This window comes from Manacus candei, unplaced genomic scaffold, assembly GCF_025592945.1.
Source record: "Manacus candei isolate 608988 ecotype Guabito, Panama unplaced genomic scaffold, ASM2559294v1 h1tg000014l, whole genome shotgun sequence".
In the NCBI taxonomy this organism is placed as follows: domain Eukaryota; kingdom Metazoa; phylum Chordata; class Aves; order Passeriformes; family Pipridae; genus Manacus; species Manacus candei.
The window spans coordinates 60,839,058-60,864,220 of record NW_026138062.1 but is presented as its reverse complement, the minus strand read 5'-3'; the positions used below and the strand labels follow the sequence as shown (position 1 = coordinate 60,864,220).

The window sequence follows — 25,163 nt, the reverse complement described above, 5'->3', positions numbered from 1 at the left end:
CATCACAGAAGGTCTGTCCCCTATGTTAAAGTTCCTGCCATAGCTCTCTTCAAAATGTCCATTGATCTTTGCTGCCCCAGACCTTAGCCTGCCAAACTGAAGGTAACCACCATCCCTCCAAAGCTGCCACAAATTTTTCCAGGTCCAGCACATCTCTGTGAAGTCTCAGTTTGCCTCTCAAATACATACCCTATTACTCCATCCTACCCACACTCTTCTGCTCCTTTTCACGTCTAGGCTTATGCTGCCACATGTCCTCATGATGGCAAGTTCAATTTTGCTTACACAGCTGAGAAACCTTGAACTGGCCTTTCAAAAATTAATCACATCTCAGCAAGAACAAGAGAGGCTTCACATTCTTGTCATTCTCTCCAGGTTGCCTCTGTCCTTGAAACTTTGCTGTTTTCTTACATGCTGACTGATCATTCAGATAACAGGAACCTTGGGCTATTCTACCCCCATGATCCATTTAACTATGGGAGAAGATACAGCAACACTTTCACTTTAGTGATAATTCAGGACCTGTTATTTGCTAACATTCCTAAGGTGTAAAACACAATCATTATGAACTCATATCCAGGTTCTACAAATTATTAGCTTGATTTAAAAATTATACAATTTGGAATAACAAAGTAGCTGATGAACTCTTTCTGCTTGACTTCTGGGTTTTTTGTTAGCTTTTAAATCATTTTCATCAGCCTGGCATGGTATTCTGTGAGTAAAGCTAATAAGTCCTTACAAAACAGATAGATAGTTACTCTATTTTAATCAAAATATGACCAAATCTTATATAGTCACCTGATTCCTGTTGTTACACTTTAAGAATAGTAAACTAAATAAATTCTAAAAAAAATAATTCAAACTGATACTTAAATGTAGTAATAGCAAAACTCAAAAAACCAGCTTTCAATTATATTTTTGTTAAACTGACATTTCAGGTGAGTTCACAAGACTTTTCGTGTACAGGCTCCCAGACCATCTCATCAAAGTATCTCAAGTATCTGAAGTCTGCATTCCCACTAAAGACAAAGGGAATCTTTTCCCATTATAAGGTGTTTTTCCACTTAAGCTGTAATTAAACAAATACAACTGTATGAATTATGGAGGAACATTTATTTATGATGTTGTTAGCTAGCCAAAGAGCAGCAGAAAATATAAAAATACCATACTTAACCCATTTTACTTGTCTTTTTAGAAGAAAATTTCTGATATTCTGCAAAAAACTGCTTCAAAACCTGGTGTTCCTGCAGATCTACAAAATCTGCTCAGTCAACATTTTGGTGAAAACCGTTCAGTGATTGAAATAGAGGAATTAAAGCTCTCAGGTAACGTATCCTGTATTTAATACATAAATAATGGGCTTTTCATTATACTGTTGAGTTCTTTTTGTGCAGAAGAAAAGTGATTTTTGGGATAGGTCTTGAGTTGTACTTTTTAATGGAAATATTTTTTTACACTATATATTAATTTGCTGTTTAAGTTGAGATGTCAGTTTCTTTGGAATAAATGTGAGGTTTCTTGGAGTTACAGAAATGAAACATTGTTTAAATACGTCCTTTTATTGTAAAGTATTAATTTCTGGAACTCACTTTCTAGCAGAAATTATATGATTCCTAATAGTAGCTTCCAAGATGCTTAGAGAGTGGAACTGTATTTTGTTTCTGAGATTATCTGGGTCAATCCAGATGCATAATAGGAGGGCTGACAGGAGTAAACCAAGAAATAATGCGACATCATTCTGACATGGTTATGAGATGTTTAACACAATGGTTTTTCAAGGAATGGCATGAATTGAGATGGTAATTTTGGTCCACATTGGAAGTGACCACGTTTTAACCATGAAAAGGACCCTCTTTGTCCCCTGTATTCTGCCTCCCGTTAGAAGCCAGTGATAGAAAAGGCAAAAAGCAGGACAGAGCAGGATTAGCTTTGTCTGTTGGAGGTTGCATTAGAGATGATGGCAACAATGAACTTCTCTGCCTCTTACCCTGCAGATAGAGACACTGTCCAGTATTTTTTGGCAGTGCTTATGAGGAGCAAACAGCCTGCTAACTAGCCTACATTCACCTTTTGTACTTCTTGAACTGTTAGAGACCTTTGCCAAATATAGAAGCTGTCTAGCCCAGCAGTACTTTTTCTCTTTTAATGCCTGTCTTTCTAGATAAATATGCTCTTCCTTATCACCCATTTTTCTAGGTTGACTCTCCTTTATTTCTGTGGGGCAGGTTCAGCTTTCTTGTTGAATCAAGAAAACCTGGAGAAGTCCCATACAGATTGCTTTGAAAAGCTTGTGTTAAGTACTTCTGGTCCTATAAGGTTTTTAGAAAATAATAAATTGCTTTGATTTCTTTCTTATTAGAAGAGCCCTTTGGGCTAGTGAAGTGACCCATTTCCATATGGATTGGATCTTGGGTTGGATTGGGATATTTTTTCTTAATTTTTATGCTGGACCTTGAAAGCTTAGAGTGCCAAGGAGTTTATGAACTTGTACGGTTGTCAAGTCGTTCACGTCAAAGCACTAAGCAAATAACAAGCAACTATTTTGGAGTTGTGCGTTCCTGTTAACTGACAAAATGCAGAAGGCCAGGTTTGTAGTCAACATGGGCTCTTGCTGCAGTCTGGAGCTATCTGTTTCTTTCCCCATTTCTGAAACTTTCATTTAAAACTGTTGTACATACTCCAGTGTTGCTGGACTGTTGGTGAGAAGTCAGGGACTGAAGCTCTGTTCTTCAAAACCGTCTCTTGAATTGTTCAGTCATTAATGAGACAATGTATTAAGAAAGGCAACCCCTGTCTTTCCCCACCAGCATCAAGTGCACCTTTTAAACATGATTTTTAAAGTAAATCAGCTGCTGATCCCTCAGTTGTACACATTCATTTCCTTTGGAGCTCAAGTCCCAGTAAATGTCAATCTCTGGATTTAATAGGGATCAGTGCAAAATAAAAGTTTTTAGCAAGACAACACCCATTAAATGAAAGCTATAATAATGGAGAGTAGCTGTCCTCAAGAAGGTGCACAGACCGGACTTCAACCAGGCATTAGCTACAAACCACATTTGTCACACTCTCTGTTCCAGTGAAAACCATGGATTGATGCTGTCAGCATCTGCACAATGCACCATCCATGTGAACATGAATAACATCTTTAAGAAACCTTTCTAATTCAGTTAAAATATGTCAACAAACATCCATAGACAGACACCCTGATGTGCTGTACTTCATGATGACAAATATGTAGGTCCTTAAAGACAGAATTGTTAATATTCTGCAGGAGCATGTTGTTCCATCAGGCAAAGAACCCTTTACATCAGTAGCAAGTTTTCAGACCATCAAATTTTAATCACCTTCTTAAGAACTTAGGCTGTCTATATAAACAGAAAGGACCTTCCAAAGAACCTGTTATGATCTTGTCTTTCTTCATTACATTTATATGAAGCTTGAAGTTAAAAGGGCATGTCTGTCACAGAGTGCTTTTAAAAGACTTACTAGTTAACGTAGTGACCAGGGAAGAGAAAGTCAGCAGGAAATGAAGGAAGACAAAGGCATTAAATTCAATGTAGGTGTTACCATTAGGGTCAATATAGTTAGGTAGATTACCACGATGTGAAAGGCCAGAAAGTGGAACAAACTTACTGACAGGTAGATTATTGGTAGGTTCTTGCATTTACACAGTATGAATTGTCTGGGGGACGTACAAGCGTATTTCGTTGTAGGTGCATTGGAGGAACAGTCCAGCACTGTAAGCCTTTTGGCTAAGACTTTTGATTCATTGTGGCAAAGACATATAAAAAAATATTTTCAGGTATGTGATCACACCTGTGCAGCCCTGTATTCATGGTTTCATAGTGGGAGAAAAGAAAGGAATTGCAGTTGAGTTGAGAGATTTTACCTTCATGGATTTAGCCAAGATGAAATTTCAACAAGAAGTGTACATTAATTTTTGTTTCAGAAATGGTAATTTATTGATGATGGATTTTACACAGTTGGGTTTTAATCAATATAACTAGTGGCTATGCTGCAAACATATATTCTCCCTTTGCTGTTAAAATGCATCAACAAAAATATTTTTTCCTTTGTGTTTTCAGATTCCTGTTTTTTACCATCCAATGATCTCACGCACAGTTTTTCTTCATACCTGAAGGAAAGTGAGTTAAAATGTTGATCTGGGTGAGACAAAAGTAGTATGAAAAATATAATTAAGTCAATATTATGGCATTTTTTATCTGTAGCTCCAAATATCGTTTATTATGAAATATTAATCACTTTAAGTGGTTTTTCATATTTTTTTATAACGAGTCTTGTTTTTCTGTCTCTTTTTTACTCTATCTTTTTTTTTTTTGTATCAAAATGTTCTGGGTTTTTTTTCATTGCTAGGGATTGTCAGTAATTTATTGTGGCTTCTTAAGTAGGTGTATGTATTGTCTGACAGTAAAAATCCTGCAGCTGTCTGCTGACATGAACCAAGAGAATTTTTGTTCTCTTTTATAGTTATATAGAACTTCTTGTCTGGTAAATGTTTCTTTTCAGTTGGTTTTCTCTAATACAAATTACCATATGTGGCAAATGAAGGCACATTTGCTTGTCACCTTACAAACTATTGATTATTAAAGCTTATCTAATTTGTTCAGTTATGTGATATTTCTGTATTTTATTTATTTTGGGCATTTCTTTCTCCAGTTTCTCAGCCGTGACTAAATGTAGAAGTGTTGCCAAAGATCCAGACCTCATAGGAGTCAGCATGTGTGTTCTTGCTGCTGGCTACCGTTCACCATGTACTCCAGTAATTTAAAATTGTGGCATGTAGTACTTTCTCTGTGTGTTCAAGGGCTTTTTCATTGCAGTCTGTCCTAAGTGGGCAAAACTCCGTAGAAACCACAAGGAGAAGAAGTCAGTGGTGATGCTGGTTATCTGCAGTTCTGCCCTTCGCTCCTTGGAACTCATCAAGTATGTCGATAGCAAATGTTGTGTTGAGGTTGGCAGTCAGTCAGAGGTTTTGTCTTGGAACCACAGACATAAAGGCAAAACTGGGACGCTGTCCTCTGCTAGCCAATAAATTCACTGACTCACACTGATGCAATATCCCTTCCTTCTTTAGACTCTGGGAGTGTGGTATTCGGTTTAGACTAAAGTAACACTCAGTACTTCAGTTGCCTGGAAATGTTACTTTTGTTAAAAACCAAAAATAAAGTGTAACCAAGTTGAGGGAAACATGCTACATGTTGTACTTGGGAACAGAGTAAATACAAAAAACATCAAGATCCACCACTAGGAACCATGACTTTGCATCAAAGGCAGTGAGGGCATGGCATTCCAGGGCCTCAAGTGCCAGTGTGGCCTGAGAGCCTCCAGGTCTGTATCAGTGTTCTCAGCTGGCTCTGGGTGGGAAAACTGCTGTGCAGTGGTTACAGTTTTCAGTGTTCCCTGTTCTCTTTTTTTTTTCTCTTTTCTTTTCTCTTTTCTCTTTTCTGTCTTCTATTTTCTATTTTCTCTCTCCTCTCCGAACCGAATCAAACCTCTCCAAACCTCTCCTCTCCGAACCTCTCCGAACCTCTCCTCTTTCTCACTCCAGAAGTCTTAATGACTCTGATGAATTAATATATACATCACAAATTTCATGTTTGTCTTCTGTGTCTTGAGCACATTTCCTGTGATTACCTGTCAGTGCCAAATGAGGTGCAGAGCTGGGAAGTTTAACTCCATGACACAGACAGAAGCATAGATAAGGCAGATGTGCCAGTAGTGCTTAGCCCCTGCATGCAGAAAGTAACATCTGAGGCTTAGGTGGTTTATATGTATACTTGTGTATACAAACCTTTAGCTGTGGAAATTGAAAATTCAGCACACTGAATAAAACATGCAGACAAAGCTGTCTTAAGCGGCATTCAACAAATATTGAATATGTTGTCTCCTGCTTGATTAATACATAACATAGCATTGTTCCTGTGTGCCAAAGCAAAATGTCAGAAAAATACATCAGAGTTTCCAACAAATGAGTTTTGGTTAACTAGAATTTGGGCAATCTCTGCAGTAAAGACTGTGGCTGCAGGAAGACTATAAAATATAGGTTGATCCATTCCTTTTGTACACACACACATTCATGCCTGTATCTCAGTAACTGAGTTATTTTTTAGTTAGGATTTGGTGATTAATCAGCTTTGAACTAAGTTAACTGTGAAAGCATAGGCCATAATTATCAAATATTATCTGAAAAGCTGTCTAAACAATACTGCCCCCTACTGATATCTTCTGCTGTTTCTGTCCAGTTGTGGATCCTGTTGATAAGTAGCAAACAAGAATGTACATAGTGTTCAGAGTACAGGCAGGGTTCACTGGGGGACTGTGTGTCTCAAGCATATTGAGAAATGCCAGTTAGTTTTGCTTTCTTCATGTGTGGTCTTAATCCCAGCCCTGATTCATGCATTTCATTGTTCAATTTTTTTATTACTAGGTCAATGACAGCATTTAAAGGAGACTGCAGAGTCCTCAAGTTGTTTGCAAAGCACATAAAGGTAGGGAATTTTAACAGAGCAAATAAACAACTAAATAATGTCATACCATTTTCTTTTAAAGTCATTTGGCTGTGGTGCCTTTCATATAGTGTTCATATAAAGTTCCTTCCTTTAGATAAAGCTTCCTTTGGTAACCCATTGCTGCAGTGTGAGGAATCCAGCCAAACAGCATCTCCAGTAACTCTGGTGCAGCTCTTGGCAGAATGTAGATGCTTTTGCATGTGCTATGTTTTAAAGGTGTTCCACATCCCCATGAAGTGTTCATTCAAGTGCCTTTTGGCTGTCGAAATAGAAGGCTGCACACATAGGTCCGTGGAAGCAAACTGTACCAGCACCCACATTTGGATTCTGGCAATTGAATTCCTGAATACCCCATATCCATACCTGTCAGAAAGCACAAGTAATGGGGATGTTGGAAGTAATGAGTGAACACTTGGCCTTAGATATGAACGCTGTCAAACCCACAAATGTCACTTGCTTTATTTCACCTTTTTCCAGTATCTTTATCTTGAAGGACTTCAGAGTTAATTCAAGTTTGTCAATTTTCCAGAGAATTTGTTTAAATGCTGAAGGAATCTTACTGTTCTCACCTCCAAAAATAGTTGGTGCAATAGCAGCTTTTCAAAGCTGAAAATGATTGAACTTCTAGAGAAGTGTGATGCCCAGCTGGCTTGTTATATTTCTTTAACTTTCTTCCAGATCTGACAGTTTGAAAGACAAATAGGATTTGTTACTTGGTGGTATTCTAGAAAGAGATACTATGAGATCTTCTATTTATTTCCAACTCTTTGAAAAGAAATTTTAAAACAATTGTGGGTTTACTCTGTTTTTTTCTTTCTTTCTTCAAATTAGATAAAGGAACAGATGAATATGTTGGAGAAAGGTGTGTTCCACATTGGGGTTGGAACTCCTGGGAGAGTAAAAGCGCTAGTGGAGCAAGGTAGGAGAACAAGGAGGGTTTTCTCCCTAGGTATCTCATATTTGGTCTCATGTGAAGTGAGACTTCAATTGTTTTTGAAGTGCTTAAGTTGACATGCATCTGCTGATTTGGTTACTAAACTGTACAGTTCTGTTTCTCTACTTGTACTGTGTCAGTCAAAATAAGGTCAAGATTCTAGTGGTTGGTTTTACGATCACTCTAAGCTGGCATAAGTCAGTATTAGCAGAGAAAGGCAGAGTGATACTTCCTCACTCCTGCTGATCAGTGCTCACTTATTCCCCCTTCCTGCTTCATGTGCCAACCCAAGACACTGTTTGGCAGCTCACAGTGAACTGACCCCAATTAAAACAAAACCAGTGTGCACACAAAATCAGGTAATGAGCAGGCAGAGGACTTCCTCTTTTGGTGGGAATACTGATTTATGCTGACTTGAAAGTGATTGCAAAACCACAGTGTAAGATTTAAAGCTCGAGGAAACCAAACACTGTAAGTGAATCAAAAAGAAATAATGTCAGAAGTCACTGTATCATATGTCACTCTGATCTTAGTGTAAACTTTTGTGAGGGATGAATGAAAGATCTGCTTGCTGATTTGATCCTATTTCTGATTTAGCTGTAATAAAATTAATTATGCTATATAAATCTCCTTTTCTCTTTCCAAATTTTGAGTACTTTTACCTACTCAATAGAGAGGTAATACAAAGAAAAACAAACAACAAAATGACAAGATGACAAGGCAATTCTTTCCATTCCTTTTTCTAAACACTGCCTTGCTCTGACTGTGGTCTCTTAGTCAGGGACTGGCTGTGGATTGGGACTCTACTGCCCCTTCCAAAAGAGTACAGGAGTAACATAGTTTTGTTGCTTCTTTTGTCATCCACCAACATTAAATTGTTAGTGCTCAGCATGTCAGCACATTGCCATGAGGGTGGTGAGGCACTGGAACAAGTTGCCCGGAGAAGTTGTGGATGCCTCATCCCTGGAAGTGTTCAAGGCCAGGTTGGATGGGACTTTGAGCAACCTGGTCTAGTGGAAGGTGTCCCTGCCCATGGCAGGAGGTTTGGAACTAGATGATCTTTAAGGTTCCTTCCAACCCAAACCATTCTGATTCTCTGTTAGGTAGAGGCAATTTATGGCATGGACATGAGATGTGTCATCATATCCTAAGGTCTAGTTCTTTTTTGACACTTTAGTGTTGCAGTGCCAGGTCACTTAGAAAATGGAGAGGAATCAAAACTGTTGGAAAAAAATGGTGGGCATCTTGTAGAAGACCAGGGAAAAAATAGGAGAACAGCTGAAAGGCAAGTTCAGAAGGGCCTTTTTTTTTTCACCACTATTTATTTGAAGGATAAAGGGATTCTTCAGCAGCACCACTGACCTGACTCACTTTCACATGGCACCCAGTCCTGTAAATTGCTGCACACCATCAGTTCCCATTAATGTGAATTTTCAGAGTAGGGTCTTTGTAACTTACCAGTTACAACATCAGCTGTGGAAATTCAACTCCTGCGGTTTCATCAAGAGGAAGCTTGAGGAATTATTTTCTGGCAGGATGTTAAGCTCTTGACAAGCCTGGCAACAGTAGTTGTTCTGCTTTTGTGTTTATCTTCCAAAAAGGCATGGGATTATGTGGCTAAGGGAGTTTGCAGTGTCAGTGGATTAGTTTTCCAACCAGCAAATGTAGTACTTAAGTGTTCAAAGATTAGATTCCTTGGAAACAGACAGCAGAAGATGTAAAAGCCAAAAATCATTTTGATAAGCACGTCATAGTATCTTGGTAGTAAAATTTATGTTGCCTTTTTAGATGGCCTATGCTTGAACTCCACCAAATATATGATTCTGGATTGGAACTGGAGAGATCAGAAACTAAGGAGAATGATGGACATCCCTGAGGTATTGTATAAGCACCTATATATATGTTCTGTGTATTCATTACTTTTGATTCTAGTTCTCAGAACTTTGTCAGTAAAGTTTTCTTTCTGTCTTCAGTGATACAGAAACACAGAGAAGTTAACATTGTCTGATAAATCTGTGCTCTCAGGTCTTGAAATTACCTCCTGAGAAAGATTTTTTTCCTTTATTGTTCCAAGTCAGAGCTGTGAATTCTGTGGTTGTACTGTGAGTTTCCCCTGTTTATGCTAGATAGTTGTTCTGCCTGTTCCCAGGAAGTTCTCTCAGTAAGAAGACTTTGTACAAAATCCTAGACTTTGACAAGTTGGAGGGCTGGGCAATCATCAGTTGTATGAAGTTTAACAAGGGAAAGTGCCGGATTCTGCACCTGGGATGGGGCATGGATGTTCATACAGACTGGGGAATGAGCTGCTGGAAAGCAGTGCCATAGAAAGAAACCTGGGAGTCCTGGTCAACAGCAAATTGAATATGAGTCAGCAGTGCCCTGGCAGCCCCGAGGGCCAACCGTGTCCTGGGGGGCATCAGGCAAAGTATCACCAGACAGTCGAGGGAGGGGATTGTCCCCCTCTGCTCTGACCTGATGTGGCCTCACCTTGAATAGTGTGGCAGTTTTGGTCACAGCAATATAAGAAAGATATTAAGCTCTTAGAGAGTGTCCAAAGGAGGGCAACGAAATGGTAAAGGGCCTTGAGGGGAAACCGTGTGAGGAGCAGCTGAGGTCACTGGGTCTGTTCAGCCTGGAGAAGAGGAGACTGAGGGGAGATCTCATTGCAGTCACAACTTCCTCATGAGGAGAAGAGGAGGAGCAGGCACTGATCTCTTCTCTGTGGTGACCAGTGACAGGACCCATGGGAATGGCCTGAAGTTGTGTCAGGGGAGGTTTAGGTTGGATATTAGAATAAGGTTCTTCACCTAGAGGGTGGTTGGGCACTGGAACAGGCTCCCCAGGGAAGTGGTCACAGCACCAAGCCTGACAGAGTTCAAGAAGCATTTGGACAATGCTCTCAGGCACATGATGCAATTCTTGGGTTGGTCCTGTGCAGGGCCAGGAGTTGGACTTCATGCTCCTTATGGGTCCTTTTCAACTCAGAATATTCTGTGATTCTATGAAAAGTTTCCTCAAAAACTAAATAAAACTTTGGACAAGCATTTATTTTTCTCCATCTGAGAGTAAGATAACGTCTTGTAAGTAAGTCTTCAGACAATTCTCTCATTTTTTTTCTTTTCCTTTCTTTTGCCTTTTTTTTACAAGACATAGGGTACAAACTATTTAGAACCATCCATCATTTGCAGATTCCTCTCAGGATAATTCCCAATTATTTTCAATTCTGTAGTCCAGCTTTTGTATTTATTGCTGTGACAAGATATGTTTACCATATGCTGTGGGCCATCAGCTGGTATCTAGCCAGATGAAGAGCCAGACTCCTCCATTAGTGGTTGTTACAAAGCTCGCAGATTCCTGCCCAGTGTTTTCATTTTTTTGCACATTAGAGCAGGCCTACATGCAGAATCTCCAGGGAAGAGGACTTTTTTTGCCTATGGACATTACGCTGAAGTGAAACACTTTATCAGTCATTAATCCATCCATGTACTTGTCCTTGTATTTGAATGTGCTGCATTTTACAGTCACACATATACAAAGATAGATGTTTCTAATAATCTCAAATAATCTCAGGCAACTAACAGCAAGACAAGAGGGCATGGCCTTAAGCTGTGCCAGGGGAGATTTAGGTTAGATATTAGAAAGAATTTCTTTACAGAGAGGGTAATCAGACATTGGAATGGGCTGCTCAGGGAAGGGGTGGATTCTCCATCCCTGGAGGTTTTTAAGATAAGACTGGATGTGGCACTTAGTGCCATGGTCTAGCAACTGCAGTGGTAGTGGATCAAGGGTTGGACTTGATGATCTTGGAGGTCCCTTCCAACCCAGCTGATTCTGTGATTCTATGAAAGGGCCCCGCAAAAAAATACATTGCAGAAATGAAGTAGCAAAAAAACCTGGCTTTGCTTTTTGGAGGCAAGGAGGCTCCCTCGTGTGGTTAACAAAGAAGGCTTTTTTGTATGATGTTGGCACATATCTCTTAAGTTTCTTAAAGAGCAGAAAACACAAATTCACAGACAGAGCAGTATGAAAGGTGCTGATTGCAGTGGGATGGATTTTTTAAGTCAACTGAAGTAAATATGCATACTGTAGAACATAGGAGATGCACCTCTAAAAAACAAAGATTATCATTTCATTCTGGGCTATTGCAAACCTGAACTATACCCTTCAGCTCACTCTAGTTAATACCACAGCATTTCTGCATGTCTGTCTAGGAATGGAGGCAAAAAATTGTGACTCCGAGTGTGTTTTATAAAGGCAAAATCTTAAGGTTATCTTAGCATAAAAAGCTAAGGCTTAGTTCAAGGTGAACCCAAGTAAGTAAGAATGTTACGCCTTCGTTTATAGTGTTAGTATAAACAGTAGATATTGATGTGTGATTACAAACCAGTGAATATGTAATTACAGAAAAATATTCAAACCTGCACTTGGCTCAGGTAACACAACATACAGAAAGATTTTTGACATTTTGAGCTGTCTAAGTGGAGTATCTTGCAGCAATTTTTCCCACTGCAGACCTCAGGCAGATTCCTGAAAGTTACCTATGAGGAATGTCAGCAATGAAAGATATGCAAATAATGTTTTGGTGATAAGTCACCATTACACCACATAGAAACCAATGGGATGTTGTATCAACTTGTAGACTTGAAATATGGAATACAGTCTTAGCTTTTCTAATTGTATAAAAATTGTCAGATACATGCTATGGATAAGTCTTCTCAGAGAGGAAATATAGTACCAGAAGCATAATTGAGAGAATTGGTGGTTTGACGTACTAAGTTCTTTCATCCAGTGTTAGTTGTAAAGGAAAAATTGTATACTTAAAATTAGAAACTAAGCATACTGGCCTATTTTCAGTGCAAACCTCAATTGTTAATAACTTCTTTGCATATTTAAGGTACCACGTTGCTGAATTTCATTGTAATTACACCAGAAAGCAAAAACAGCTGGAAGCACCTGTCCATTTTATTTGCTGGTTTTGTACTCACCCGGAGAATTATGTACACAGTGGTATATTCTGATAAATACATGATTTTAAAAACACATGAATCTTTCCACATGACAGTTCTGTATCCCATCATGTCCACATAATGGATAGTGCCCTGATCCACTGCTCTGTGAGTTGCCTTAATATCTCATTAGTTAATGTTGTTGGATTTTTTTATTCTCTGTTTGTGTCTCCTACTTCATTCATCCCAGACAATGGAGAGGAGATAAAAAGAAAGCTCTCAAAAGAAACCACAGGAGGGTTGAATGAGTTTGTCAGACTTTGTCTTGGCACACTGGAGTTATAGTAAAGCATAAAGGTCTAAATAAAAATTGATCGTATACTTTTTGATCTGACCAAAGGACGAGCTTCCTGCTTTGAAAGATTTTGATGGCAATACAGAGCTGCCTCAACTCCTCAAATTACTTGTTCATAAGATTCAAGTGGAGTTTTTTTCAACAAAAAACAATATTGTATTGTCTGCAAACAATACACAGACTGAGCCTTCAGTAAGTTTGAAAATATGGAAGGTTGAAGTTTCAGGCTTCATGAAAGTAAAGAGGATTGTGAGAAATGGAAAAGGTTTGTGAAAGAAAGACAACTGTTTATACCTTCATGTAGCATGTGAGGCTTTCTTACATCATTTGTTCCTGTGCAAAGTGGAGACATAGAAGGGTATAATCCTGAGAGAAAACTTCAAATAAGTTATTTCTAAGTGGGAAGAGGGTGCTATAAGGGAACTCTGGACTAACCATGATGATAAAGAATCTTGTGTTCCCTTTGAAATATGTAGTCGATATTTACTCTGTAATACATTTGTCTTTTATCTTTAGATAAGCAATAAGCTACAACCATATCTGTGTTATAAACCAAAGTCCTTTGCATGCAGCACATACAGACCTGACCTTCAGGCTCACTTTCATTCAGGTGTCTCAAACACAGACAACGCTGTGCCAGTGGTACTACCTTTCATCTACTTGATGCCAGTTGTTACTCTGTAAAGCCCTATAGGGATTTTCCAGCCCAGGATGGACATTTTGCTGTGGCATGCTTTAACTGCTTACCAGTGACAGCTTTTCTGCAGCCATGTTATTTGGGACTTCAGGAGCTGTAATTGTACTTCGGGGTTGTAGAGCAAATGCTAGATGTTTTAGAAAATGGGAGCATTCTAGAGGATCTTGTACGGGAATTTTTTTAATTCCTAATCCTGTAGTAAGGTATCTGAATAAATAAATACTCAGTAATTTTTTATGCTTTCTTTGGCTTTGTTTTCTTCAGATAAAGAAAGAAACAATTGACCTACTGGAGATGAGTATTATAAAGCTGTGCAGAGAGGGGTCTGTGAAGCTGGGACTTTTTTAATGTGTTTACCAACAAGGAAGTAATTTGCAGCTGCATTTTACTGTTATCCTGTCTGCAATTGGCAAGTGATAAACAGGTGATGAAATCAAGAGTTTTGACTTTTCAGACATCTGTCAAGACAGCAAGAATGCACATTACAACTTTTTCTGAGTTTCCTTTTCTTTTACTAATAAAAGAGAAGTTTTGTTTGTAATTCTAGTGTGATTTTTATTGCAGGAACAATGTCATACTGAAATTAGAATTACATTATTGCTTTCACCTGCTAGATTTAGTACTATATGTCACTATTAAGACTTCAAAGATGAGCAAACCTGAGTGTGCAAGTCTTTGTACAGCTCAATTTTCTGTTCTCTTCTGCTTTCCCAAAGGAGACATGTATTTCTCTCATGAGAGTGGTAATCTAGTTCTTGCCCTCGAGGGTCCTTGCAAAAGTTGTACGAATTTCAGTAACAGGTCAAAAAGATATTTTTCACCTACCTGTACTAGAGCTGGCCAAATGCTGTTTTTTGCTTTTACATGATAAATTATCTGTATATTATATCAAGATTTTATTTTGGTTAAACTGTTGAAATGTGCCAAAAATATTCTTCTGTTTGTCCACTGAAATTAAAAGGATATGAACTCTGGGTGTTTCTTCTGTCATTGTGGATAGTAGGGAATGGATGGATTCTTTTTCAGAGAACAAGGTGAATAGAGGTGATGAAATCATCAGTATCTTGGAAAACCATTGGTCCAAATCAAATATTTTGAAAATGAGTGATAAAGGACCCATAACCTTTTTACAACCTTTAATTGCATCTCAGCCAATAGCAATGACTGTAATAGGTTAAGAAAATTGGTTTGGTCTTCAAAGCAATGTTTTCTGTCCAGTGCTGTCTCAGTTCCTACAGTCCTCCCCAGTGGAATCCAGTGCATTTGGAATAGAACTCCTTTCGTTGTATGCCTTGCCTGTTAGCTGAGCAGCTATGGAAGTGAAGGGAGAAGAAATAATGCATCTGACATTACATAGAAATTCCAATATAGCTGACAGTATCCCTGCAAATGAGTAAGACATAACAAATCCTACATAACAAGAGCTGTGGGGCAGGAAAAATATATTTAAGCTTTTCCAGGAGGCATGAACTGGACACCCTGATCAAAGTACACAATCATATGATTGGTACAAGCTGATCAAGGGGATCCAGGCACAATACAGAAAACAAGGAAGAGAGAGATGTAGTTAATAAGTAATTCCTGGCCATAATGCAGTTTGAACAAACAATACAGTCTCCCAACAATAAAGACAGTATCTCAGCTTAAACACTCTTCAGCACAAGTATATTATCCCTTCCTCTCACCAAGAAGAAAATGAAAAACAAGACCAATTTTCCTTCACAAGAAGAAGAAACGTGTCCTTCCAGATGTCCAGATAACAGTGCATTCAAACAGCAGAGGCTGCCAGCTTGGAAGCCCCAGCTTGATATTGTGACTGTGCTCTCCAGCTTCTTCCTCATGGGCGCATTCTGCCTTACTGTGGGAGTCTGCCTTATACTGTCTGCAAACAGCGTCAGAGAAATCCAGGTTGGTTTGGGGGTGGTGTTCTTAGATATTCTGTAAGATAGAAACTGGGCTAGGTTTGGAGGGAAAAGGCTTTGAATTTTTGCTTCTGAATAAAGATGGTAGCAATGGCTTCACGCCCTGGACATACATCCAACAGCTAGTATTCCTGTGAAAATCTGCAGAGATTGTCAGTCATCAATAAAACCCAAGCACTGGGTGGTTAACTGGGTGGTAATGTCTGAAATATGGGTGATGATTACTGCTACTGGCTGGTAATCCCTGAAATGTTGCCATTATTTCCTGGGATTTTGAAGAGAAAGAAACAAATCCCTTTGATAGTGTTTGGTACTAGAAGAATATACGTTTCCCCAGGCAAAATCTTAAAATACAGGGAGTCCTAATGTTTAAATCCCTCCTGGAGGAAAGGTTTTTTAGACCTGTGGTGTTGTTAATAGACTCCTGGTTGGAGCCAACACTCAGCACTACGTCCAGGCTGTTCAGCAGGGGTGGGCCATGATGCACGTGGAGATTTGTCAAGCGTTACTTGATCAGCCAGAAGTGCAGAAGGTGCAGAAGTGTTCTTCACTCAGCACTCCTTTGCCGAGGAACAGATGGGAAGGTTCTGCAACAGTCATCAGAAGGCTCTAAAACAGCTTTAAACTGGGGATAAATTTTGTGAATGTTCATTGAGGCCAAGTCCTCATTCTCTGCCTCTTCGTTTTTAACAATGTTTTTGGCAGTGCGGAGTCACTTAGAAGAAAACTGCTCTGAGAAGTCTTGGAGCTAAAACCTTTTCTTAGACGCATGTCCTTTATTATAATATCTCTACTTGTTCACTTCTGCCAGATAGATTATTCAGATAAATGCTCAGACTGTTCAAAATTCCGTGAAAATTCCTCTAAATGGAATAAGGAATGCCATTGTTCTGTTAATTTCACGCTAAAGGAAGATATATTGGTAAGTAGATGCAAGAAACAACTGAATTTGCTTAGTACCACCTGTTACTTATATCCCTGTGTGATAAAATACCCTAATTCTGTTCTGTAAAGCTCCTGACTAAATTTTCTTTGTACTTCTTCAAAGCATGAAATACTTAAAATTTTATGCTTTTGCCTTCATTAATCATTTTGGATTTGTTAAAAATAATCAAGACCAGACTACCTCTGTCCTTATTTGGGAGATGTCCAAGGAGAAGATGGGGATGAAGGAAATGATATTTGATTATGGAGGTGACGTCTCTCTGTATCTCCCTCTGAGTCAGTAGCAAACCCTTGCCCTTGGCCTGGGGTTAGTTGTTACTGCGCTGCTAAGCTCTTCAGAAGGAAATCTGAAGCTCTGACCACTTTACATAAGTAAACCCCTGTAGTCTTTTTTACAAGGGTTATGCTGTTAATCCCCAAGGTCCTTGAAATAACTCAAGTCTAGCAATGTGATTCTGCAGTTTCATTTGGAAAAAGTATCCTTCATTTCCTGTCCTAAACTACCAGGTCATGTTGTTGAGACTGTTCAAATGCTTCATGTTCCACCAAAGAGATCTTATACTTAGTGTTGCATAAATGCTCCCTTAAAATTATAATGCAATTTAAATTATAAAGTCACTTTCGGATTCTTCAGTATTGAAGGGGCTGTTAAAATACTTTGTAATTCTTCAGATTACAGTGATGTTTGACATGAGAAGTTAGTTTAACTGAAAAATGGGGGGGTTTTATAGTTGAATAATTATCTTTCATGCTTGAGTTGCCTGCCTAGCATTCTCCATTTAATTTGAAGGTTTTTGTGCACCTTCTTTTGTGGAAAATGAGTGTCTGTCTCTGTGAAATTATTCGTTGGCCAAGTTAATGGCTAGCCATGCCACCTTGAGTAAAATAATTATCAGGCATTTTTATTTTAGGTTTCATTTGCTAATTTAAAGTATGTTTAATTTTATGCCAAAATACTAAAACTTTCAGTTAGGGTAAAGACTAGATTCTAGCCTGTGTCTGCTGAATTGCTTAGAGTGTGGTTACCAACACTTAAATACAAATTGAGTACTCTCTTCCCCTCTCTTTTTTAGCAAGTAGTAGGATTTCTCATTGTGTTCATGAACTCACCTTGTTAAAGGGATTTATCTTTGAATTCTAGGGTGATGTTTTTATGTACTATGGTCTGCAAAACTTCTATCAGAACCATCGTCGATACATGATCTCCAGAAGTGACGCACAATTGTTGGGTCGAAATGTAAATGTAAGTTTTCTTTTTATGTTATGAGATCACCAGCAGGTGCATCTTTTACCATAAGGAGAGCTAACTAGGCATAACTGTTAAGTGTGTCTAGATGGCTCTAGGGAATGATAAAGCACAGATTTTTAGTGTTTGGTCTCTGCTTTTATGATTGCTACGGTCATTAGATCTAATAAATTAATAAGGGAGGAAGATTGAGGGGATAAATAAAAGCTGTCAGTCCAGTGTTGCAGTTCTCAAACCTGCACCTTGTAGGAGTGTTACTCAAAAATACATTGTCTTTTTCAAATAAATTTACAGAAAGCTTCTCCTTCTCATGTTTTCAGTCTTCTTAGCCAGAAATGTTTTAAGCTGTGCTTTTATCATAGGGCTAGTTATTCTAAGTCTTTCATTTTGCCATCTGGCTTTGGAAGTGGACAAGGAGGAGGAAAAGGTTTATGATGAAATAAGTGTTTATGTAGCATTCTAAGTACACAATTTAGAACTCTAAAGAGGGAGCTAGACAGCATTGCCTGCAGCAGACCTGCATAAGGAAATTGGAGAACACAGTCATGGCATTCAGGTTTTTTTACTTACAAATCTAAAACATATTTTCTTTGGCTTAAAAGTAGCATTTCTTAATATACACACAATCCACATGCTGTCCTTTCAGTATGTATGATGGTTGTGCCATAATAATCTGTTGTTTCTATAAAATGCTTCTTGTAATGTTCAAGACATGTTCCTCATACATTTGCTTCTCTAAGTGTCCTGTCAGCTTGTTTGTTTGCATCCAGATGCAACTGCTTTTGGCTTTTGTGCCAATCAGATACACAGCTCATTGGAGTTACTTGAAAATGTTTCCCTGTTTAAACCTGAAGATTTGTAGTTTCCCATGAACTAGGATAGGAGAGATGTGATAAATTCGAGGTGGACCTTTATTTTTCAGTTCATGCATCAAGATTTTTCCATGCTGAACTGCAGTAATGTGGCTAACTATTTAGTTCTCCAGCACTAAAGCAGTCCAGGTCCAAATTAAAAAGAAGGAAAAATAAAATGTTCTATGATAAGCCAAGACTTCCCTGGAACATTTTCAGCTGTAGCCGTGTTACAATAGCAGATCCCCAAATCTGTTTTTGTAGTCTGGAGCTTGCAAGTCCACAGCAGAATTTGATGAAGACCTTAAGTTTCACGTGCCATGATGTGGAAGGTGTTCCTCAACTACAGACTCATTCATTCGGATGTTTCTCTAATGTGACCAGAAGGTACTGGAGGCTTAATTTTTCAATGGCTTTTCAGAAGAAGGAATGGGGCAGGACAGCAGCAAATTAAAACAAAACTCCAGGTCTGTGCCTGATTGTTCTGTGACCTTGAATGCAGATTCAGAGGAGCTACTGTGCACCCTTCACAACCTACAAAAATGGGACCCCCATGGCGCCGTGCGGGGCTATTGCCAACAGCATGTTCAATGGTATGTACGTACCTTCCACACCCACCTTAGTAATTTCCACCTGAAACTATTCCATTACCCCATGAGTGTTCCATTACCCCATACTTGAAATGATTCCATTATTAGTCTGATGTTGCAAGGTCTCTGTCTTTCTCCCACAAAAGGTGTTTGGTGGTGACTCTGGTGAATATGGGGCTCCGCTTCCTACTGTTTAGTAACTTTCCTCTTGTTTTGAAACTGAGGGAGATTTTTCGTTTTTTTAAGGCCCTCTTCAATGTGAATGTATAGCAGGACTGAGGAATTGAGTCCCTGTTGAAATAAGGAACAATGATACAACAGATTTAGTGTACTTCCTTTCTAAAAAGTACATTCTTTACAGTGATGGGAAAGCACAGATTGTGCCTTCCCACATGGTGTGCTTAGAAGGAGGTGACACGTTCTCCAAATTGGTTTGGACCTTTGGATCTATGTGTTTTCTTTTTTGGTCTTTGAAAGGGGGAAGCGTACACAGTTTTAATTTGATCCCGTGTATGATCTTCTTTTAAGTAACCTAGTGGGCATAACCTGCCTATGAGTTTAGGAGATTTCAGAATGTATTTATTTGGAAAGAAAAGAGACAAAAAACCTTTACAGACTTTTCTCCCCTACTCCATCTTTTTTGTCTGCCAATCTCTGCCCCTCTGCCCCAACACCCCTTTTTCTAACCTGTTGCACACAGCAGGTTTTGGCAAGGCAGAGGCTGTTTTCAGCCAGCTGAGCCACCCACAGCAGAAGACTTGTGAAGGCCAGCTGCATTCAGTAACTTTTAGATCCATTTGATTTTCATCTACCTGTGCACCTTCCTGCTGCCCTGGAAGTCTGATTTACTGGGCTGGGCTCAGACCTAGGCCAGCAGAGCTACCTGCGTGCAGCCCACACTGTTCTGGAGCCCCTGCTGAGGGTGAACCTCCCAGTGTCTGCCTTTGCATCTGTCCTTAGTGCATAGTGTGGTGAAAAGTTCCATCTGCTGGTGGTGCGGGGGAAGGAGTTGATGTCTGAATGCCCCCCTCTGGTAGCTCATTTCTGACCCTCTCCTGTGAGAGAAGGTGCTTCCCTTTTGCTTTTGGCAGGTTAGCTGGTTGTCTTGACTGCTCTCTGATCTTGTTTTATAAAATGGGGAAGATGGCCAAGTTCCTGCCACAGGAAAGGTTTTTAACCCAAAGTAGCATGCGAGGGAGCAGTCAAGGCAAGCATTTAAGCAGACAGAGCTCAAAGAATTGCAACTCCTGTTAATGAACTGGTGACAAACAGATGGGGAGGTGGTGGGACACGAAATGATCACTTCCTCAGTAGAGTGTGTCTGAGCTTTAAGGAGTGTGAACACAGGTTTTGTAGCAGGATGTCATGCAGCTGAGTTGTGTTTTTCATGTCTCCTAAAAAGCAGCCCCTCCCCATCTCTATCATCCAGCTATCCCTGCTTCATCCCATTGGCACCCAGATGTTTACAGAGATGTTAATGAGACCTCTATTATTTTTACCTTTTGTTAAACTAATCTAAGTAGGAAAATGGATAAAACAAGTACTTTTCACCCACTGAAACAGGATGGCATGGTTAAGCACAATTTTAACTGAATATTTTTTGATTGAGGAAAGTGTTCATGTCCAAGTTGATGGACAAGCTCTAATTGTATTCCCTTGATAGTGCTTTCACCTCTCCCCTCTTCCCTGAAAACATGTTATATATAGCAAAGCAATCAGTTGAGGACAACTGCCAAAGGAATACTAAGGAAAGTATTGGAGTGCTAGGAGAGTAACTTCTGTAGCTAGCCAGAGACCTCTGAAAGTGATTTGCAAAGTTAATCCCACAGGAGTTGATGGATATGAGATGCATGTGCCCATGTTCCTACAAGGCATTGTTTCTTCAATAGAGTTATTTGTAGGAGTATGTTCAGTGTAAAACTTCAGAAGTTATACAACTCTGGAACCCTAATTCTTCTCTTGTTCTGTACACAGTCATGAGGAAACCTTTCCCAGGACTTTCTTGGTTTTCTATTCACTTGAAAGGTGCTTCAGTGTGACATTTTTTTGTTAGTCATGCTGGTAATTAGAATGACTGTCGTTTACTCAAAGGTATTGCTTATTGTATTCCCTGCAGATACTATTGATCTTCTTTACAATCGTAACTCATCTGTGATTCAAGTGCCACTGCTGAAGACTGGAAACAGTTGGTGGACAGATAAAAATGTGAAATTTCGCAATCCTGAATCATACAATCTCTCTTCTGCATTTGCAGGTAAGAATGGTTCCTTCCTCTGGTATTCCTTATTTTTCAATGGCTTCCCTACCTCGCTGCTCATGGGTCTCTCATTCTGAGAAAAATCCCTTTTGGGAGAAATACCTCCCAAAGCAGGTTGGAGAAGCAGCTTTAGAGGGTGACTAAGAGCAGAAGACACATTTAGCCAAAATATCACCTTTTTATTTTTTAATTAGTGACCACAGACATTGGAAGAAAATGGGTTTGGAAGACTGAAATTAGCCCACATCAACACCCTTCTGTATCATTACTTGTAATGCTTAATCTGACCAGGGAAAACAAGGATGCAGTTGCTTTGGGGTTTTTTTCCTATTGGAAACATCTGTATAGGAGATTTGCATGTCACATCTTTCCTTTGTGCCTTTGCAGATTCTTAGGCAGTTGTGAGACAATTGAGACTGCTTTCGTCACTAGTTCTTTCACACCTCTTTCCTAGGGCTCTTTCCTTGTTATGGTTGATCTGTATTGAAGTGGGACTAATATCTCCCTATTGTGCATCAGGGCAGTGCTGTGCTGGATGAAAAATGCAAGAGTTAATTAACTAAGTTTCATGAGACAGATTCTAAATATCATAGGCCATGCCATTAGGCTACAAAAAGGTGCCTCTCTGGTTGTGCAGGAGTAAATTAATGTATAAAAATGAAGGCAAGCTCCTCATCATTGCTTGTTGAAGAGGCCACAAGAATCCAGAATAAACAGTATTTTCATCTGTGCAAGTCACTTTGTTTTTCCTGAGCTTGAAGTTTCTAATGTGTGGCAACCTCTGAGTACTGTTAAACTGTTCATTCATGTTTGAGGTGAGTGGAGACGCTTGGGTGAAAACTGTTACCTAGCATATATAATTTCTGAATATTGGGCAGTGTCTCGTGTCTCTTCCATATCTCATATTCTGTGTTGGTTTTGAGTAGGCCCAGAATTTAGCCAGCAACTACTGTTCTTACTGACAGTGTGTCTTACCTGCTTTGTTTCTTTTCCATCAGGGACAGCAAGACCTCCTTACTGGCAGAAGCCAGTGTATTTGTTAGACGAGGGAGATGAGAGGAACACCGGTTATGTCAACGATGACTTCATCATCTGGATGCGAGTGTCAGCCTTTGCCACGTTCAGGAATCTTTACCGCCGTGTCAGACGGATCAGGCACTTTGCGGATGGCCTGCCAGCAGGGAATTACACCTTCCAGATTTCCTATAGTATCCTTTCATGTTATCTAAGACTGTGAGATAGTTACAGTGAGATGGAAGCAGGTAGGACTTTTGTGGTAAACTGCCAAAGAAACTGCACGGAACGCCCCAAACTGACTCAGCAAGAAAAATGAGACAGTCAGTGATGATGGACTCTCTTTAGCCCATGCAGAGGCTGTTAAGGCTTGTTACTCAAACAGCAGCACTTGACTTTGGTTCTGACTTCTGAGGGGGCTACTTTTGGCTGGTGAGAGTACACAGGTGCATCACACAAAGGGTAAAACTGAAGAGTGGGAACCTGAAGGGATGGTTGAAGATGCTGTTTTAGCTGAAAATAACAACGGCCTAATCAGATGGGTGGGCTCCGTTACGGGGATGCACAATGTGCCGAGGTGTCCCTGCTGCTTAGAGCAGCATGGGATGCCTGGGTCACCAGAGCTTTCTGATGGATTTGGGCCACGTGCTGACTAACAGGAGCTTTTGTGCTGGTGCAAATGCCCTCTCACACCCAACAGCTGAATTTCGCTGACGAAAGCACTCCTTTTGTCAGCAGGAGTTATGTCAGGATGACTGTAAATTTCTCTCTCAGCTGATAGAGCTATGGTTTTAAATATGGCACAGCCTATTCTGAAAGCTTCCATGAGAGAAATGAAAGATAAAATCATATAGCATTCTGAGTACGACATATTAGGTAGAGGTGAGCACTTATCCTCACTGAGACTGTGTGGAGTATCATCATAAGCTGCCCCAAAGGCTTGTTTTCAAGTTTTCAAAGCAAATTAATGCAGTAGCAGTTATATAAATTATGAATCTGAAATTTGCAATGTTTTTAATAAGAAAGTATTTCCAGGTGAACACAAAAACCGTAACTAAAATAACTGGATTTCTTACCACCAGCTGCTACCTGGTTTTTGGATCCAGAATAGCAGAGACATCACAGATCAGTTAAAGGAGTTTTGGCAGCAAATGCAGACCTCCAGACTCTTTATGCCTTGGAAAAATTTTTGAGCATTTAACCATTCCTTTCTCTTCTCCTGGAAATAATATAAACTTTGTTAGTGAAATCTTAACATCCTTCTATCAGATTTCCCTGTTTCCAAATTCAAGGGAAGGAAGCACGTGATTCTCTCAACCGTGGTATGGAGTGGAGGAAGTAACCCTTTCCTGGGGATTGCCTACGTGGTTTCTGGCACAGCAGCAACCCTGGCAGGTTTTGTCATAACTGCCATCCACTTGAAGCTCAGAAAAAAGAAAACATACTTTCAGAGGCAATAAGGTTCCCTGGCTTTCTGAACAAAAGCAAAGGTGTGCTGTGAACGAAGAATGTGCCGCACAGACCTTTCATTCTTTCCCCTGAGCTCTGGACCTGTTTCAGTATCAGGTTTGGTGAATGTGAGCAAACTGGTGCTCTTCCATCATCTCAAACCAAACTTACCTGAGGCAGGATTCTTACTTGTGTGTGTGTGTGCTCCTGAATTTGTTTCCTAGGAAACTTGTAGTGAGATGAGCTTCAAACAACAGATAACATAGTGGACTGGAATTGCAATGGCAAAGAAATATGGTACTAATGTGTGGCCAGGAGTAGGGGTCCATATTAGTTTCTTACTCAGCCCATAATTCAAAAAACATTTCTTTTGACTTAAATGGAGCTTTGGATGGGTAAAAAGTGAGGACTTGATCCAACAAAATGCTTGAGCAGGTAGAATTTACTGCTAAAATCTGTTCGTGAGCCACATACATATGCTGAATGGCTTGGGCTTTATATACCTTTTTCAGCTATCCTGAAAAAGCAACCAATTTAGCGCAGCACATTCAGTGATACTCAATTTATGATTGAATTGAGCTTGATATTCAATTTATGAGTGAATACAGGTCATTTATTAGGAGTTCAGAGTTTGTTTAGACCAAATTTCTTGGTTTTATCTAGGTACTGAGAGCTGGAGGACATCAAAACACTGATTTACAATTTTTTTAATCATGGTGTAATAAAAAGCTTAAATTAAAAACTCCTTTAATTCTAAATATTTTAGCAGAAACATCTGCCTGATATGACTACAAGGCCACAATTACACTCCTACCTACCCCACCCTTCCGCATGAAAGTTCACAGATCTTACATGTCATAGAATGGTGACTTATTGTCAGTAGAAAACAAAGAACCAGAAAACCTGTCAACTTAATTTTGAGAAAGTAAACACTGCAGCTCATGAATAGGTTTGTCATTTTTCATGTTTCATGTTCAAAATTTTACATATTTAGGAGTTAATTTCGAGTCTCTCAGAAAATGAAGGAACAGCACTGAAGAATTTAGGTCAAGCATACTGTGGTACATCCAAATTTTTTAAAACAATTTTTCTGTTGCAAAAGCACAAATGGAATAAAACACTTTGATAAGTATTATGTGTGACTTGCCTCCCTTTATCCTAAGGAAACTTCACATTAGAACGAGAAAGAAATCACAGACTAGAGCAAGAGAAGGGAGTGTGGCACGGGGAAGGGGGGGCTGTGCCACTGTCAAAGCACCCAGGTCTGCTTTTCAAAGTGTCTCGGGCTGAGGAGCTTTGACAGATGGCCTCTGGTGAAGGTGTTTGCAGCCACAGAAGGTACTGTTGCCTTGAATCTCTACTTTGTAGTTGAGCCATGAGCAGCAGAAGGGGCGCTGCTCGAGGTGACAGCCCAGCCTGGGAGCACA

General features: G+C 39.5%; 2 protein-coding genes across 9 annotated transcripts in view; both read left to right on the top strand.

The window, feature by feature from the left end:
- Nucleotides 1–14,003, top strand: part of CMSS1 (cms1 ribosomal small subunit homolog) — a 223,668-nt gene extending 209,665 nt beyond the window's left edge. For all 8 annotated transcript variants that reach the window (XM_051781052.1, XM_051781056.1, XM_051781054.1 and 5 more), the window contains 7 exons: nucleotides 1,196–1,325; nucleotides 4,086–4,145; nucleotides 4,842–4,944; nucleotides 6,449–6,509; nucleotides 7,362–7,449; nucleotides 9,253–9,341; nucleotides 13,727–14,003. In XM_051781052.1, coding sequence (XP_051637012.1) covers nucleotides 1,196–1,325; nucleotides 4,086–4,145; nucleotides 4,842–4,944; nucleotides 6,449–6,509; nucleotides 7,362–7,449; nucleotides 9,253–9,341; nucleotides 13,727–13,810 — 615 coding nt within the window. In that variant the 3' untranslated portion in view covers nucleotides 13,811–14,003. The remainder of the gene's footprint in view (nucleotides 1–1,195; nucleotides 1,326–4,085; nucleotides 4,146–4,841; nucleotides 4,945–6,448; nucleotides 6,510–7,361; nucleotides 7,450–9,252; nucleotides 9,342–13,726) is intronic.
- A 567-nt stretch (nucleotides 14,004–14,570) lies between these two features.
- Nucleotides 14,571–24,894, top strand: LOC127468133 (cell cycle control protein 50C-like). Its single transcript, XM_051781048.1, has 7 exons — nucleotides 14,571–15,370; nucleotides 16,196–16,306; nucleotides 17,471–17,572; nucleotides 18,929–19,019; nucleotides 21,133–21,270; nucleotides 22,272–22,481; nucleotides 23,557–24,894. Exons 1-7 carry the CDS (start codon nucleotides 15,158–15,160, stop codon nucleotides 23,745–23,747), a joined length of 1,056 nt encoding a protein of 351 aa, XP_051637008.1. The 5' UTR covers nucleotides 14,571–15,157; the 3' UTR covers nucleotides 23,748–24,894.
- The last annotated feature ends 269 nt before the right edge of the window (nucleotides 24,895–25,163 follow it).